At 48.7% G+C, this 16,684-nt stretch overlaps 1 protein-coding gene across 3 annotated transcripts in view; it reads left to right on the top strand.

Moving 5' to 3' along the window:
- Window positions 1-1,097: 1,097 nt before the first annotated feature.
- The window catches only part of CUNH8orf88 (chromosome unknown C8orf88 homolog), a 60,637-nt gene continuing 45,050 nt past the window's right edge, over window positions 1,098-16,684 (top strand). For all 3 annotated transcript variants that reach the window (XM_088471510.1, XM_088471512.1, XM_088471511.1), the window contains exon 1: window positions 1,098-1,324. In XM_088471510.1, coding sequence (XP_088327636.1) covers window positions 1,246-1,324 — 79 coding nt within the window. In that variant the 5' untranslated portion in view covers window positions 1,098-1,245. The remainder of the gene's footprint in view (window positions 1,325-16,684) is intronic.

Genomic DNA, 16,684 nt, shown 5'->3' on the forward strand with positions numbered 1-16,684 from the left:
CATGTGACTTGGGTAAATCAAATTGGCTGATTTACGAACTATCTGGGCTCAAGCAAGAATATCCTTAAAATCTGGATGGTTATGGCGAAGTTTGGGAATCTTTGGCATAGTGTGTACCCAGTATTAGGTGTGAATTTGGTTCTGAGCGGACATCTTCGCGCTGTCTCGCTGAACACATTACTGTTTAATGTGGTAGATAACTGAGAAAAATTAGCAGTTATGTTGGAGGAGGAAAGCTGTAGATTGACCATGCAGGCGACATTTCAAGCACATTGCTCAGAATTTGTTTCCCCCATAAATGTTGGGAGGTATCCTTGGGAAAGTGAATCTGCAGACTAGCAGTATACTATTTCTCCACACTCCTAAGCCACCCAGAGAGAGCAACAAGAGGCAACTGACGAGGGAGTGCCAGTGATAGTAACCACTGATGGTCTGACACCAATGGTAAATAGTCTGATGTTGGACGGCGGCTGTGGTGTGCTTTGCACATGTGCAGTTATCCTGCCATTGGCCTCCTCCACACTAATACCAGTACCTGATATTACATTTCTGTAGCCCTGATAGCAACTGGTGTGGGTTGGGGGTCAGGGCCTATTGTCACATCAGCATCAAACTATAGGGAAGATGTATCAAGCCTTGGAGAGACAGAAAGTACCATTCAATCTGCTCCTGTCATTTTACAGGCAAGGGATGTCCATTGATCATTGATGGTCAATTGACTACTTTTGCCATCGATGGCAGATGACCAATGGTTCTCTGCCATCGATGGATGAGCAAGAGCTGATTTTTTTTTAGTGGCAGGATGGAGCTTAGCCCCACCTCCATTTTTGATTGGCCTGCTGTCTGGCGTGCCAGCAGCAGAGGTGACCATCGAGGGGATGCAAACCATCGATGGTTTACCATAGATGGTTTGTGTGTAATTGCAGATGGGCCTATCGATGGACACCCCACCGATGACCATCCCTATTACAGGTTGTGTTCGAAAAATTACAGAAACTGATTGGTTGGTACGATACTACACCCCACCCCCCACCCCCTACCCAAGTGCACTGCAGACTATAAAGCTACGTTATTGTCAGTAGCCCTGGTCGGGGAGAGTGTGTTTATGGATACACCCTCCTGACCTGTTGCACATTACATTATCCATAAGCCCACGTGGGGGCGCAGCGTGCACTACTTTACCTGCCAGGATTGTCCACGCGCTGGCCTGCCACTGCTGCTCGGAGGAGGACGGTTGGAGTGGAGATGGCGCTCAGCCGTCATCATGTCCCGGCTCAGCCGCGCCACAGCAGCCGGAGCAGTGCGGAATGTGTGCGGGGAGGAGGTGAGAGACCCCCGTTACTATGTACCTAGTCCCGGCCTCTCAGCCTCCGCCCTGGGCAATGTAGTCTCATCTGCTGCTGTCTGGGGCTGACACCACCCACCACAACAGAAGATGCTGGGTCTTGTAGTTCCCTTGTAGTCTGAGGTCGCTGTCCTGTCAGTGTAATGATAATTTCTATTAGTACATAATATTATTTTACACCTCATTATGGAGACGCAGCAAACAGTTTATGTATGTGAGGGTGCATCATGGGGGAGGGGATGTAATGCCTATGTATGTGTGGGTGCATAAAGGGGGGAGGGGATGTAATACCTAGGTATGTGAGGGTGCATCAAGTGGGAGGGGATGTAATATGTATGTGTGGGTGCATCATGGGGCGAGGGGATGTAATACCTAGGTATGCGTGGGAGCATAAAGGGGGGAGGGGATGTAATACTTCTCTCTGGGTGCATCATCTGGGGAGGGGGTGGGATGTAATACTCCTGGGTACACACTATACAGATATATCTGAAGATGGTCGTTCATACACACTGAACGGTCATCATCTGTGTCTGGCTGTGGGTCGCGGCGGCCAGGAGGCGTGTCCTGGTGGGTGGGGTCATGTCCTGTCCCCGCTGCTGCCGCTGTATGTGTGTACGGGTGGTCTGCAGACCTATATATCTGTCCATCGGCTGTGCAGCACGGCCAATGCGATATGTCGGTGAATGACGACGTTCACCGACATCGCGGGTACACACTCTCCGATGGGCAGCAGAAATATTGGCTGATCAATTGATTGCGTTGTGGCTTCCCCGGCGGCTGATTTTTGTATGTGCACTCTGTGATGGTTGCAGATGTGATGCATACGCGCGTTGGCAGCAGCAATTGGTGCAGCGGGCCAGGTCCCTGGAGATGCATCGGGAAGGCAGCTCTGACTCAGAGCATAAATCTAGCCCAGGTTATGGCGGGACTGGGCATAGGGCAAGCAGCAAAGCTGTACTACACGGTACACACCCATTACATAGTCATACCAGCAGGCAAAACTCTAGCCTCAAGTTCTTCTCCATGTTTTTAAGCCAGGCCCGTCCTGGCAGTGCAGCACATAGTATTATTATACACGATCACATGATGATGTTGGCTGCTGTGGGACGGAAGAGCATTAAACCCCTTCAGAAGCCGTACCTGGAAGTGACGTGAATGAGGGCGAAAGTGGAGATTTCTGCCCACACTTTACCCAAAAATAAGAAAGTCGGACCCTTGCGGGCTTACTTCGCTCGCCACGCTGCGGGCACGGTGGCTTGCTTTGCTCGTCACATGAATATATTCCCCCTCTATGTCCACTTGGATGGTAGGGAATGACATTGGGTACTGGCAGATGACAACGTGCATCTACAGAAGGGGATATATCTCTTCCCGCTCTGGGATGTGAGGAGGAGACAGGAGAGTGACAGACTAGTGTCACAGTTGTCACTCATGACGAGTCTTCTCCTACCTGACAGGACTGCCGCTGACCGTCCCAACCACAATAGGCAGGGCAAGTCAAGATGTAAGTACTGTACGTACGTTGCCTGCTGCCTTAGCCTAGCCTTGCCGAGAGAGATTATTACAGTGGGCAGGGAGAGGTGGGACGGTGCGGGCCTTTTGAGTTATGACTGACAGGTTGCATGTCCACCGGCAGCTGCTGCATTCGCAGTGACAACACAGAAAGTAGTACTCAATAACTAGCGGCCAGCAGCGCTTTCAATGCATTGATAAAAAAATTTTTTCTATCTGCACCTATACACGTCATCGATGGTAATACCATTTAACACTAGCCTGCATTGGTATTTTGAAAACATTGATAGCCGATGACCATCCCTAATCATGGGGGGGAGGAGGTGGGATGTAATACTCTTGTCTCAGTGCATCATGGGGGAAGAGGGGTGTAAGAATGCTGTCTCAGTGCATGTGGGTGCAGTGTAAAGGGGGATGTGTATATTCCTGTCTGTGTGCATTGTATGATGGATTGTAATAATCCTGTGTATGTGGGTACAGTGTGTGGGTGGGTAATACACCTGTCGGGTGTGGTATGCACACCCAAGTTTCGACAGTAAAAAAAAGTTGAGTGGTTCTGAATATCGACACTCAATTGGTCAACATGGTCATTAAGTCAACCATCAGTCTGTTAGATATGTAATTAGGTTGATATATTGAAAAGGTTGACATTTAACATGCCGACACATTTTCTTTTTTTGACCTAAACTTAAAAATCATGAATAAACCGACCTGTTAAATGTCGGCAACTTAACCTTGTCGACCGAAATACATGTCTACAGAATGACTGTCAACCTCACGGCAATGTTGTCCTTTGGAATGTAGACATTCCAAACCTTCTGAATGTGGACCTTTTTAGTGTTGACCAGCTGGCTGTATACCCTCCTGACTGGGTACAATAAGGGGAGTGGGGGGGTTTGAAATGATCCAGTCTGTATGCTTGTGGGTGCAGTGCGTGTGAGGGTATTACTGTCTCTGTGCATGTCGGTGCGGTGTATGATGGGTGGGTGTTTGTACAGTAATACCCTTGTCTGTGTGCATGACCTCAGTCTCATTGTGTGCCTGGGGAAGAGGGATCATAGTGGTACATTCTCTGTATTTCTAGACTGGATTCCTGGATAAATGTTATCTGCATCCTGTATTCCATCCACCCAGTCAACGAGGGCTGCAGTATATATGTCTGCACCCAGTATACATATACTTTCTCTGTATTTCTCCGAGAGCCTATCTGGACTTCACAGGTACATCTCTTGTTTTTCTGTGTAGTATTTCGTTTTTTTGTATTTAATTTTAGAACTTTCTAAACTGTTTTTCTTTATATGCTTATACAGAGATACTGATGCTTTCAAGCATACATTGAGCTGCAGGTTCTGCGAATGTCATGTTCCCCACCCAATAGCTATATAGCCAAAGGTTGGGTAGTTCCACAACAGCTGGACATCTGCAAGGTGCTTAAGTCTTAAAATGCTCATACAAATCGGGATCGTAGGCTATATTTGTATTGAAAGTAGTAGCACCCATTTTTAATACAATTGACCTATGTTTTTATCTTTTCTGTAAAGACCCCCATACACTGTGCAATATGCATCACTCAATGGCCGACATATCGGGTGGTCCCCACACACGGAGCGACCTGCTGCCTGATATGCCGGCACCCCCTTCCCCCACCCGCAGCGCATGTGATCGTACATCGCATCCCCAGATCGAGTGAACATGCAGTAAGATCTATGCACCGATGTACAACCCCACAGGAGCGCGCACTGGCCGATATCATGCCCACACACTGTACGATATAGCAGCGATATCGTACCAATCCGTTAGATCGGCTGCTATATCGCTCCTATTTTACTGAATGTTTTGTAGGCTGTCCAGTGTATCAGCCATGAACTAGGGAAGAAACTCACTAAGGTCTCTTATCAGCTTTGAATTCAGTTTGTTGTGTTCTTTTTATCAGCATTATTACTAATATTCAGCAGGATGATTTCTCTTTTTATGCAAAGTACCTGGTCTGCAGGGTTGTACTGATGATGTTTTTGTTGCTTCTGTGCAGTGCTGGCTAAGCAAACATGGTATTGTTTCCTCACTCATAGTTGGCTTTTATGGTGCATTAGCTGCCAAAGGCCCCGGGTCTCTGTAATAGGGCAACGCATTCCAAACACATAATTTTTTTTTTCTTTCTTTTTTTTTTTTTTTTTTTTTTTTTTTCCTGCTTACCATAAAAAAAAAAAATATATATATATATATATATTTTTTTTTTTTTTTCCTCCACGGACAAAACTTCTATTTCCCTCTTACCACGTTTATTTTCCAAAAATATATTAAGAGGGAATTCAGTTAGGCGTGGGAAAAGCTCTGTTTCACGTCCATAGCTATTCAATTACTTAGCCTTTTCCCTGCGTGATAAACCCTGGGTTAACTTGCGCTAACTCATAGATTCTGTGCAAAGGGCTGCTACTGTATCTATGGACTCCCCCACACGTTATCTGCAGAAGTTCTATTTTTTTCAATAGTTTAAAATCCTAAAGATACCGTTTGTGATCACTTTCTAACTGAGCCTGTCTTCTGTAATATTAATGGGAGAACAACACCAAACTGTGGGCCTGATTCAGACCCACTCGTGAGCGGCTGTCCGCTCGCAAGTGGGTCGATGGTGCGCATGCGCGAGACGCGACGAGCGAAGGACTTTACTTCGCTCGTTGTGTCTGATCAAAGGGGGCGCGCTGTCGATGTTGATTGACAGCACGCCTCCTTTGGTGGGCGTGCCTGGGGCGTGCCTCCCAGACGGAGGCGTTCCCAAGGGAACGCCTACCGTCAGAAGCCGGCCCCACTGACATCACTAGTGATGTCAGTGGGAGTGATTTTGGCTCTGATAGAGCCAAAATCGCTCCAGGCCTTGCGGTTGAGAAACTCAACCGCAGGCTCCGGCTCGCAGTGGCGATGGTCAAGACTATCGCGACCATCAACCTGCATGCTCGTATAGGCTGTGGGTGGTGACCCACAGCTATACGAGCGTCCAGGAGGACGCTCCATAATTATGGAGGTGGGCCCTGATTCAGAGCGAGCGCTCTGGTCAGAGCGTCCGGCTCTGAATCAGGGCCTGTGTCCGCACTGCTACAGAATTTGTACTTGTGGGATACGATATTCACATCTCTCTTGCTTTCTTAAATTGAATATTTTTATTTACCAGCCAAAGAAAAGTACAAATGAAAGGTTTAATCTTTATATCCATCACAGTCACCAGCATTTGCTATATGTTCTGGGGGAACCTATGCTAGTGGGATGCGGTCAGGAAGCCGACTGTCTAATGATAAATGTTGAAAGCCCGACTCCTATCATTATCCGACACCCGGCATACCAAACAAAGGTAAACTGGACGCGGACAGCCGCGCTTTAGATTAGGGACTTGCAGGGGGGGGGGGGGGGGGGGTTAGGCACTTGCAGGGGGGGGTTAGGCACTTGCAACGGGGGGAGGGTTAGGGTTAGGCACTTGCAGGGGGGGGGGTTAGGGTTAGGCACTTGCAGGGGGGAGGGGGTTAGGCACTTGCAAGGGGTTAGGGTTAGGCACTTGCAAGGGGGGGGGTTAGGCACTTGCAAGGGGGGGGGGTTAGGCACTTGCAAGGGGGGGGGGTTAGGCACTTGCAGGGGGGGCTTAGGGTTAGGCACTTGCAGGGGAGGCTTTAGGGTTAGACACTTGCAGGGGGGGTTTGGCACTTGCAGGGGGGGTTAGGGGTAGAGACTTGTAGGGGGGGAGGGTTTAGGGTTAGACACTTGCAGGGGGGGGTTGGGCACTTATGGGGGTGTTTGGGGGAGGGGGGGCGGGTTTAGTAATAGTAAAAATACTTACCTGTCGGGATCTTCTCTTGCCGGTCTTCCGGCATGCGTCCGGCTGTATATCCCGTGCTAGTGGACTGGTTAAAGGACCTAGAGAACTAACCATTTTGACCTTCCTTGGTTTCTCCATTTTCGAGCTTTTAAAATGAAAAATGTTTTAGTCTGTCCATTCTATTTAAACTCCTAGTAATATCATTTCAGATTAATGTTTTTATGAAACTCTGTAGCTATGCATACAGCACTCTGAGCAGCTATGGACGATTCCGAGTTGCAACTGAGTGGGTGTAACTGGATAAGTGATTTCCGAGGGCGTGTTGTGGGCATGTATGTATGTATGAATTTCAGGTTAATCCGTGTTCAGTGTACATAGAGACCCATCTGATCAGGTAAAGGACTGGTGCCCTTAGTGAGGACTGCTATTATCACAGTCTGATGTATAAGAGCGGGGTGAATTTCTTAATCCGGGCACCACACAGTTAAAGCTTTCAGCTCCAAGGATGCCATGGTCCACTCTCCCTATACCCCGCCCCGAGCCAGAGGCACCATAGCAAGTTTCATTAGTGCCCGGCTGGAGTCAGGTCACCATTTCGCAGCACCTAAAGCTTATTTTCTTTATTTTTACAACTAGAGCGCGCAGCAGCAGACTGTCCATGGGACATCTGCGTTGTCGCTCCGACACCCCTCCGATGCTGCAACGCCAGTACTGATCTGGGGATCTTGGCGGGCATTGCGGGGGTCAGCGCTAGCCAGGGCCCCCGGAGATGACCCAGACTGCATCCGGAACATAAGGGTCAGGTAAGGCGGGTCACTGCTCGTGGTGACCCGCGCTTTATGGCAGTTGATACCTCTGGTCTCGGGACAGGTCGGAGGTGGCTGAGTATGGACGCAGGCTCCGGCCATAGCGCTCCACTGGACCATCAGGGACAATTTGGTGCGGGAAACTAGCGTCCCAGGGGTTAATAATTGGCCTGGGGAGACAGCTTCGTTGTTTAAGCGGCTCCTCAGCTCAGCCCAGCCTGCCTCTCCACTGCCGTCTGGCTTCCCTGAGCTGCTCTCCTCCTCGGGCCACACCCCCTCTGAGGTCTCCAACGGCCATTTTCTTCATGGTGCAGTCGCAGCTCTCCCAGGACAGTGCGTGGTCCGGTCCCCCTGCATACCTCTCCCCAGGGTCAGCGTATGTAGCACTATTGCCTACCAGACACTGAGTCTGTGTGGTTGAGTATAGTGCCGCTTTGCAGCGTCTTTCCTGCATTGTATGTGACTTGTGCTAGCGCGGCCTGTCTGAGTTTTTTTTTTTTTTTTTCTGTCTGCTTATGGCTATACCCTTTCTTTCTGCCGTAATACAGGTGTTGTTAGAGTGGTTCAATATTTTTGAGGTCTGTCATAGTGTTCACTCTAGCTCCGGCGGGAGGCAGGGCGCCGCAGCTAGAGAGGGCAACTTTGTGCGCGCGCCGAAGGCACACGCGTGTGCGAAAAGTTGGTGTGGCCATAAAAGGGGGCGTGTCTATAAGACGAGTCCCCTGTTTCGTCATACTTGGGGGCGTGCCCGGCACTTACGGACACACCGGGCAGCCCCCAAGAGCTACAGGCAGGGAGAATAGAGGCCGGGCGCATGCGCCCGGCGTCTATTCTCCGGTGGTGACCGGGTCACCGCACATTTCTCCACCCGCGGGACACTGCGTCCCTCGGGTGAAGACTGCATCCGCAGGCTGTGAGGGTAGGGCGCTTTTTGCCCTCCTTCTGGAGGGCAGGGTGCCACGCTAAAACAGCCTAGCGGGAACGCTACTGTCACATACTGTTGTGTGCAGCACTGTGCCATATTTAGGCAACAGGTTCCTGCAGCTTACCTAATCATAAGACAGGACCAGTATATTGCTCCCTGTTAGTATTTATACATACTCGTGGTTGCTTTGTACCCAGTGCCATACATATTGTGCGTCATTTTACCCTGCAGACATGTTGACAAGGGTAATGAACACATTCCTGTACACATACCGCAATCTTGCAGATTATGTACTGCAGTTTTCAGTGAGGAGGATGTGGTTCGGGGTGGGTTGTGTGAGGTGTTATAACCTGCCATGTACCTCGAACCGCCTGACATCAGTACAGGAGCCCCCTTGGGTGGCCTTTTCTCAGATGCTGGCCTCCATTGTTGATCGCCTGGCGGTCCCGGCTGTTTTTCCTCCTATGGGGGTACCACAGCAGCCCATCCCTCCCACACAGGGACTACCACTGATTATGCAGACCCCTCCTGTATCGCAGCAGGCTGTCATTCCCACAATGGGATTACCACAGGGTCGACCTCCACCATGGGTGGATGTTTACTCTACCTCAGTGCAGAGTCTGGCAGCTTCCTCTACTGCTCTTCATACCATGTTGCAGAGTGAGAAGCCCATTAGGCCAGCTGAGGGTTCTGTGTTGTCATCTCAGTCCACACAGCTATCGGAGTCTGAGGTGTCTTGATGTCTTCTGATGGCTGAGAGGTGGCTGATGCCTCTAACCCCGACTCCCCTCTGGAAGAAGCGGAGCCTAAGTCAAGGATTAATATTCCTTCCTTGGTGCATGCAGTCAGATGACGAGCCAACCCCTAAATCTGAACACACCCTCTGTTTAAAAAGATAAAGTTGACTTCGGCAGTGTTCCCTCTGTCAGATCAGCTGGTGGATTACATGGCTGATGCCTGGTAAGAGGTATCAACCTCAAAAACGTTTGACCTCCTGGTACCCATTTCCTGAGGCTCATTGTAGGAAGTGGGAATCACTCACTGCAGTGGATTCACACGTTACCTATGCCTTCCATTTCTTCCTTGAAGGATCCTACGGATAGGAAGGTGGAAACTTGCCTAAAGTCTTTATACAGGAGCTGTTGCCCGCCTGTCCATTGTTATCTCCTGGGTAGCTAAGACTATAGAGAGTTGGACCGATACACTTGAGGACTCCTTCTCCTTGGAAGCTCCAGAGAATCGGGTGTCACTGGTCGGCCATATTAGGGATGCGGCTGCACATATCAGTGAGGTCACTCTGGATGCTAGTCTACTGACATCTAGGGCCGCGGCTGTGTCTGCTCACCGTTCGTTGTGGCTACGCTCTTGGAGCGCGGATGCTGATTCTAAGAAGGCCTGGAGGCCTTACCCTATAATAGGGAAATTTTGTTTGGTCCAGACCTGGACAAGATTGTTGACATGTTAGCCAAATCTGCATTTCTGCCCTCAGTGTCTGCTCCTGCAAAGTCTCAAAGCTCCCTCCTTTAGGTCCTTTTGTCCCCAATGAAAAGGGCAGTCCTTTCCTAGGCAGTGCGCTGCCAAGAAGATTGCCAAGCCTAAGAAACCGGCCTGGAGCACAAGACGCCCAGCCTCCAAACTGGAGGATAAACCCGCAGCCTGATGGGGCGGGCCTCCCTCTGGGGGAGACCCCAGAGTAGGAGGCCGACTTCTCCAGTTCGCCCAGTGCTGGTGTCAAACCGCCAAGGATGCTTGGGTAAGAGAAGTGGTCTCTCAGGGGTATGCCTCCTTCGAAGGCCTCCCCACCAGTTTTTCTGCTCGGGCCCTCCTTCAGACAAGGCCTTGCAAGATCCAGAAAGCCATACAGTCCCTGCTACCAGCAGGGGTAATTAAGAACCAGTCGCTCGTTGAGATAGTGGAACTGGTACATTCTACTCTCTCTCTGGTTCGGAAACCGAATGGGTCTTATCGGCCGGTCCTCAACCTCAAATCTCTGAACAAGTTCCTCAGGGTGCTCAGGTTCAGGATGGAAAACTTACGATCCATCATACTGGCTATGCAACCTGGGGATTACATGGTATCACTGGACATTCAGGATGCATACCTACATGTTCCCATAACGCCTTCTTACCAGCGTTATCTGCGGTTTGCTATACTGCAACAACACTTCCAGTTTCCGGTGTTGCCCTTTGGCCTATCCACGGCTCCAAGGGTATTTACCAAAATTATGGCTGTCATGGCAGCCCATCTGCGGAGTCATGCTATCTGGCTCCTTCCATATCTGGACAACCTCCTCTTGTTGGCGAGTACTCCAGAAGTGCTTCACCACCACCACCACCACCTGCAACTGACAGTTGCTTGTCTAAAGGCGCACGGGTGGTTTAATTGGAAAAAGTCCTCCCGAATTCCCTCAGAGGATGGTTCATTTGGGAGCCCTTCTGGATTCTCACCAGCAGAGAATCTTTATAACTCCAGAAAAGATCTCCACGCTGCGAGTACGCAAATGCCTCTGCAGTCGCCAGGTGTCAGTCCACTCGGTGATGCAGGTTCTGGGATCCATGGTGTCCACATTCGACATGGTGGAATATGCTCCATTCCATTCCAGGCCCCTGCAGGGGCTGATCCTCTCCAGGTGGAACGGATTACCCCACCGAATCAGGGCTCAGACGATGGTACTCTCTCCGGAGGTGCGCCTGTCTGTCTTGGTGGCTATTGACGTCTCCTCTAACCAAGGGTCGTCCCTTTTGAATCTTGGACTGGATACTCCTAACAACGGATGCCAGTCTCCAGGGGATGGGGCGCAGTGACCGGTCCACACACCTTTCATGGACAACATCCCTGCCCATCAACATATTGGAGCTTCGGGCTGTGTACAGGGCCCGCATGACAGCAAAGCACATTCTTCACGGAAAGCCCGTGCAGGTTCAGTCCGACAATGCCACCACAGTGGCTTACATCAACCATCAAGGAGGCACTCTAAGTCGGGCAGCGATGACAGAAGTGTCACGCATTCTGACATGGGCAGAATCTCATCTCCCGGCAATTTCGGCAGTGTTTATTCTGGGAGTTCTCAACTGGGAAGCTGACTTCACCAGCCGTCATGACGTGCATCTAGAGGAATGGTCTCTTCTCCAAGAGGTGTTTCAACTCCTAGTGGACAAATGGGGTCTTCCATAGGTGGACCTCATGGCCTCCTGACACAATCACAAGTTGCCAGTGTACGGATCCAGAACAAGAGATGCCGAAGCAAGCATGGTGGACGCTCTGTCAGTGAAATGGACCTTCCGGTTTGCATACATATTTCCTCCAGTCTCCCTGCTTCCTCGGGTTCTTCAGAAGTTCAAGCAAGACGGAGGCACTGTCCTGCTGGTGGCTCCAGCTTGGCCCAGATGTCATTGCTACTCAGATCTTCGGAATCGCTCCATCGACACACTGTTCCTGCTGCCTCAACATCCGGACCTGTTGTCTTGGGGTCCTTGCCTTTACCCGTATCGTCTGTTTTTGACGGTGTGGCTCTTGAGACATCCCCCCCCCCCCCCTAAGGTAAGGATTCTCTAGCTCTGTCATCAACACGATGCATATATGTATACCACAGAGTGTGGCATACATATTTCCAGTGGTGTCGTACAAGAGATTACGACCGTTTTAGGTGTTTTGAATTTCCGCAATCCTGGCATTCCTTCAAGCTGGATTGGACCTCTACCTACGCCTGGCCTCATTGAAAGTGCATGTCTCTGCACTGTCGGTGTGGTTCCAACGTAGAATTGCTCAGCTTTCGGATATCCACACTTTCCTCCAGGGTGTTCTCCGGATTCAACCTCCCTTTGTCCCCCCCCAGTGGCTCCTTGGGATTTGGCAGTAGTTGTTCGGGCCCTTCTGGGTCCTCCATTTAAACCACTAGATTCAGTGGAATGTAAGTGGTTAACTGCTAAGACACTTTTTTTTTTTTTCTTCTGGCTATTGCATCTGCCAGGAGGGTGTCAGAATTGGGAGCGCTCTCCTGTCGTCTTCCTTTTCTGATATTTCACCAGGACAGGGCTATGCTTCGTACTCGCTCCTTCCTAATGCTGGCCATACACTGGACGATTGATCACACGATTTGGGCAGTTTCTACAGGTTGGACAGACCAATCATGAGAAAATAGTTGTATTTTGAGTCTTCTGCGACCCCGTTAAATGTCCCCGCTTAACGGGATTAACAAAGGTTAAGTTCTTACCATAACTCATTTTTCTTTTGTAATCCAATTTGTCGGCTGAATTCCACTGTATATAATAGCTGATGTGCTTGATGGTGGTCTTTCCTGTAATAGCCTGTGTGGAGGTGAGCCTAAAACCAGAAAGCATATTGATGTGATAATTGGCATGTTTACAATTCTGAGTGATAAAGTAGGACTGACCAGTATTGTAGGCAGTACGAGTAAGATAAGGCGCACACATTGTGTAGTGTCCAATATTAAATTGGGTACACACGTAGCAGATGGGATTTAGTTAATTTGCTGGCGTTTGGGATGCCGATGTCAAAATCCCATATATCTGCAGATCAAGTGATTTGCAGGTGATGGTGGTTCATACGCACTGAACAACCATAATCTGTGTTCTATGTGTTAGAGGGGGGCGGGTCCTGCTGGCCTGGGGCAGTTCTCACCCCCACCCCTCAGCTGCCGCTGAAAGTGTATGGGCGGTCGGGTGACTACCCGTACACACAGCACGATGCCCCAATATATCTGCAGATATATTGGGCATCAGCTGTGAACGATGTTCAGACATATCGCTGGTACACTGGCCCCCGATATATCGGCCAATATTTCTGCCAGGGTATACCCAGCATTAGTTTAAAACCTTTGCTAGTGTCATTACGTAATTGAGGATGTGCATCTCTCAGAAAGTTGTTGCAGAGTCTCTTTATAATTCAATAGGTTCAGTTCAGTACCCGCTCCTCCTTATCGGACTGTCTAATATTAGGTGCCATATGAGATGAGCGAGATTGCGCTAATGATCTGGAAAACTTTTGTTAGGTAGATTGTGGATCAAATATATTCAAGTATAAGTAAAGCAAATGGGATGCTTAAGGATGGATTTAAACAATTATTTTGCAACTTCAAATCAATAAATTGTGTATCACAGTGAAGATATACAAAGGACTGTAAATCATTCATGGGCCTATTCATTATACCTAAAAATTCGATGGAGATAATTAGGTTTAGAACTCGCATGGAGTTCTACCTAATTATAGGTGGAATTCATCATTCCACCTCTCCATAAGTATCTATTCCGAAAAGCTGTAATTTTTGCGATGACAGCTTTTCGGGAAATAGATACTTTTCCCTGCCTACACTACCTTATCGCATCTGGAAACAGTGCTGTGCATGCGCTGTTACATCTGTAAAACCAGCGCATGCGCAGCACTGCCTACAGATGCGTTAAGTTTGTGTACCCCCCCCCCCCCCGACTTACCTGTCCGCGCAGCAGCCTCCGGCTCCGTCCTGCTGGTCTGTCATGTGGTTTCCCAGCAGACCACATGACAGATTAGAGAAAAAAAAAATATTTTTTTTTCTAAACTTTCTTGTGCTCTGCTGGGGAGCACACATGTCCGACCAGCCTCCGGAGCCTGAGGACGGAGCAGAGCGCCGGAGGGACTCGTCGGGGGACCTGCACACGCGGATACAGGTAAGTTGATTCTGCTATTCACCACCTCACAGTGGCGAATGGTAACTGCATCAAATTCATAATTTTCGGAATTAGATGAATACCACAATTTCCACATCCCCATACTAATGTATGGGGAGTGTGGAAATTAACGCAGGGGAACTTAGCAAGGAGATATCTGTGATATCTTCTGTGCTAAGTCTGTTCATGAATACCAAAATAACGTTATTTAAGGAAAATGTCCTTAAAAACGTTATTTTAGTGTTGATGAATAGGCCCCTCAGAGTTTCCAATAAGGTGAACAATGTAGAGCTCGCTACAATAATTGGCAGTACACTATAGACCATGTATTTTGTATTATAACCTTTTTGTACAATTACAGACCCCCAATGGATTGCCCAGTGTCCCCATATCCCCTCTGCCAGACTGTCAAAATCACCATTCTCTTCACCAGTCCTATTAGGTAGCAGTATGACTTCACAATCTGTCCATAGCTTGGTATTACTTTGCATATGGATAGCTAGGAACAGAACCGCTGAAAGAAAAACAAACACACAAACTAGCTACAACTAGTAACATTTTACTGTTGGTTCTGTGCAATCAAAACCTGGAATTTAGGTACAGTTACTTGCATGTCATCTGACGCATCAAATTCACATCTCCACTTTGATTTCAGGTTCAATGCACATAAATGTCTAATGGCGCTAATAATGATATGAAAAAACAATATCAAATGATTAAGTGTCTGTAATCCACTTAAAAAATCACATGTACATCTGCAGTGAATAGGATGAGCTGTGGTGGCTCGACAAAAAAATTATACACTTCTAATACTGTATCATTCCTGTGCTAGTTTCAAAAATGTTTGAAAGATGGCAGAAATAAATACCATTTGGGACTTACGTTTGTAAAAATGAACATTTAATCACACATTAAATTATATTGGGTGGGATGGCGTGGCCTGGAGTAGCTAAGAGAAGGAAGCGTTCAGCCGTATCTCCTGCTATGATCCTTCTAAATATCCTGTTATTGGTGACTTTCTTATCCCTAAGCTACTAATTACTTTGGGGCATCTTCCCCTGAACGGCGGGGCCCCTGAGGAGGAATCCTGTTGGGTGATGCTCGTTTAGTATCCTCTACATGTGGTGAGAGGAGATCCTGCTCCTAGGGCTATATAGTGAGCTGCACTTACCTGAGGACTTTACCCGGTATCCTGAGCTCAAGTCCTGTCGTCTGCCTTCTATTTGGATCCTGTCTAACGTCTGGGGAGTGTCCTGCGCGGACCGCCGCCATCTTGCCCGGGTGGTTCTCCTTGGCTGTTGCACGAGACATCCTGTTGCTTTGGTGCTCCTGAATCGGTGGAGTGTTATTGCTACAGGGGCTGAGCTGCTCCATTGTCTCCTGTTCCAACGTTCGTCTCGATGTCTCCCCGAGGGTGTCTCCTGTGTGTCTGCTGTCTGCGGCCTCCCACCGGACGGTCTCCCTGTGGCTGTGTGCTGGTGAGCTCTGGTGGTGTGCTAGCCTCCTCCATCTTGTCAATGATTTCCCTGCTGGTTGTTACTTCGCTTTCCCTGACCTGCTGGAATTTTTCTACTGGTGGCTGAATACCTGAGTGATGGCTGGATCTTTGCAGCACATTATTTAGGCTATTAATGCCTCTGCTTTAAGGCTTCTTACAAAGCTTGAAGATATGGTGATTACATCCTGAGTTCTGTAGCTGCTGTCTGTATCTCTTCTACAACAGAGCAATTTCTGGACTTATCCTGTCAAAAGGCTGCATTTACGTTTGAAGCTGCTGCCCTCTCAGATTTTGGATATCTCGATTTATTGATATTTCCGAAGATCCGCTCTTCACTTTACCCAGATGGTTTGAAGGTTCGGGACTTATCCCTACAGTACTGCCTGTTTCTTTCGGTTTATCCTCATTTGGCAGGGAACTTGCAAATTTTATTGTTTCTATATTTCATGTCGTGTCCTTGGGAGCGGAGACGGGACTATTTGTACTATTTCACAGGATGGTGTGGAATGGCCAGGCTAAAAAATTTTTTACTTCTTTTTTTTTTTTTTTAAACTATTTAGTTTATAGTTTGTAAAATCTAGCTATTTTGACTATTCTATATATAGCGTTTCTGCTAGGCTATTTTAGCGGGGCGCTGCGCCCTTCCCTCCTTCCGTAGGGCAAAAAGTACCCTGCCCTCACTGTGCGACGCACCGCTAAAATAGCCTGCGGGTGCCATCTTCCCCCGCGGGACGGGAAATGTGCGGTCACCATCGGTGAATAGACGCTTGGCGCATGCGCCTGGCATCTATTCTACCAGTCAGCAGCGCTTGGGGGCTGCCCGGCGTGTCCGTAAGTGCTGGGCACGCCCCCAAGAGTGACGAAAAGGTGTCTCGTCTTATAGTCACGCCCCCTTTTTGGGTTCGGTGTGTGCGGAATTGCCCTCTCTAGCTCAGGCATGCCTGCCTGCCGCCGGAGCTAGAGTGAACTGTGTGTGTGTGTGTGTGTGTGTGTGTGTGTGTGTGTCTATCTCTATCTCTCACACACGGCCAAAATTGCAGACACTTTTTTGAAATTTGAATGTTTTTCAACTTTGAATGCTTATGAAAACTGTTACACTTCATGCAGTGCAATGATTCATATATAAAATGAAA

Source organism: Taudactylus pleione, unplaced genomic scaffold (assembly GCF_031769625.1).
Source record: "Taudactylus pleione unplaced genomic scaffold, aTauple2 ptg000114l, whole genome shotgun sequence".
Taxonomy (NCBI): Eukaryota; Metazoa; Chordata; class Amphibia; order Anura; family Myobatrachidae; genus Taudactylus; species Taudactylus pleione.